The sequence below is a fragment of the Sinocyclocheilus rhinocerous genome, unplaced genomic scaffold (assembly GCF_001515625.1).
Source record: "Sinocyclocheilus rhinocerous isolate Xijiao unplaced genomic scaffold, SAMN03320098_v1.1 scaffold229, whole genome shotgun sequence".
Lineage (NCBI taxonomy): Eukaryota > Metazoa > Chordata > Actinopteri > Cypriniformes > Cyprinidae > Sinocyclocheilus > Sinocyclocheilus rhinocerous.
Window position 1 is genome coordinate 638,443 of NW_015635757.1, and position 1,069 is coordinate 639,511.

The 1,069-nt window shown below is 31.4% G+C and overlaps 1 protein-coding gene across 2 annotated transcripts in view; it reads left to right on the forward strand.

The window, feature by feature from the left end:
- The window catches only part of LOC107747427 (RING finger protein 11-like), a 4,077-nt gene that overhangs the window by 1,469 nt on the left and 1,539 nt on the right, over positions 1–1,069 (forward strand). For both annotated transcript variants that reach the window (XM_016561924.1, XM_016561925.1), the window contains one exon: positions 474–643. In XM_016561924.1, the coding sequence (XP_016417410.1) occupies positions 474–643 (170 nt within the window). The remainder of the gene's footprint in view (positions 1–473; positions 644–1,069) is intronic.

The window sequence follows — 1,069 nt, forward strand, 5'->3', positions numbered from 1 at the left end:
AATAAATAAAAGTAATCTTTTAAAAATGTAATCGATTCAAAAATCATTAATCTTCGTATTCTTCACATACAGCATGGATATATCTTCTAATGGCTGCATTTACAGGATTGTGTCAATTAATATTTTTTGTTATTTTTTAAATTTTGTTAAACTACACACTTTTATAAAATAAAGGTTCCAAAAGAGGGTTTTCGCTGAGATGCTACAGAAGAACCTTTTTTTTTTTTTGCCTTTCAGTGATCAATTCTTAAAAGAACCATTTTATCTTAGTGTGATTTTAATAATCTAAGAAACCGTTTTCCACTATAAAGAACTATTTTGTCCCTATTTTGAAAAGATTGCATGGTTGTCGATGCCAATAAAGAACCTTTATTTTTAAGAGTGTTAAGTTCTAATAAGCCCTTCTGTGTGCTCTAACCACATGTTAGCGGATTGCATTAATTATGTGTGATCAAACGCTCTCGTGACCCCAGGAGCGGGCGCAGGTGCCAGTGTACCATCCCACACCCAGTCAGACGCGGCTGGCCACTCAGCTGACGGAGGAGGAGCAGGTCCGTATCGCTCAGCGCATCGGCCTCATCCAACACCTGCCCCGAGGGATCTTCGACCCGGGCTCGGAGCCGTCCGACAAGAAGATCAAAGAGTGTGTGATGTCCAGAAAACTAGTGCTGTCAAACAATTAATCGCATCCAAAATAAAAGTTTTTGTTTACATAATATATGTGTGTACTGTGTTTATTTATTATGTATATATAAATACACACATGCATGTATATATTTCAGAAAAATATGTTATGTTTATATATTAAATAGATTTATATATAAGTTATATTAATATAAATATATACATGTAAATATTAATACTGTCAAACAATCGCGATCAATCGCATCCAAAATAAAAGTTTTTGTTTACATAATATATGTGTGTACTGTGTTTATTTATTATGTATATATAAATACACACAGTATATATATTGAAAATATTTACATGTACATACATTTATATAATTATATATAAATATATTTAATATATAAACATAACATATTTTTCTTAAATATATACATGCATG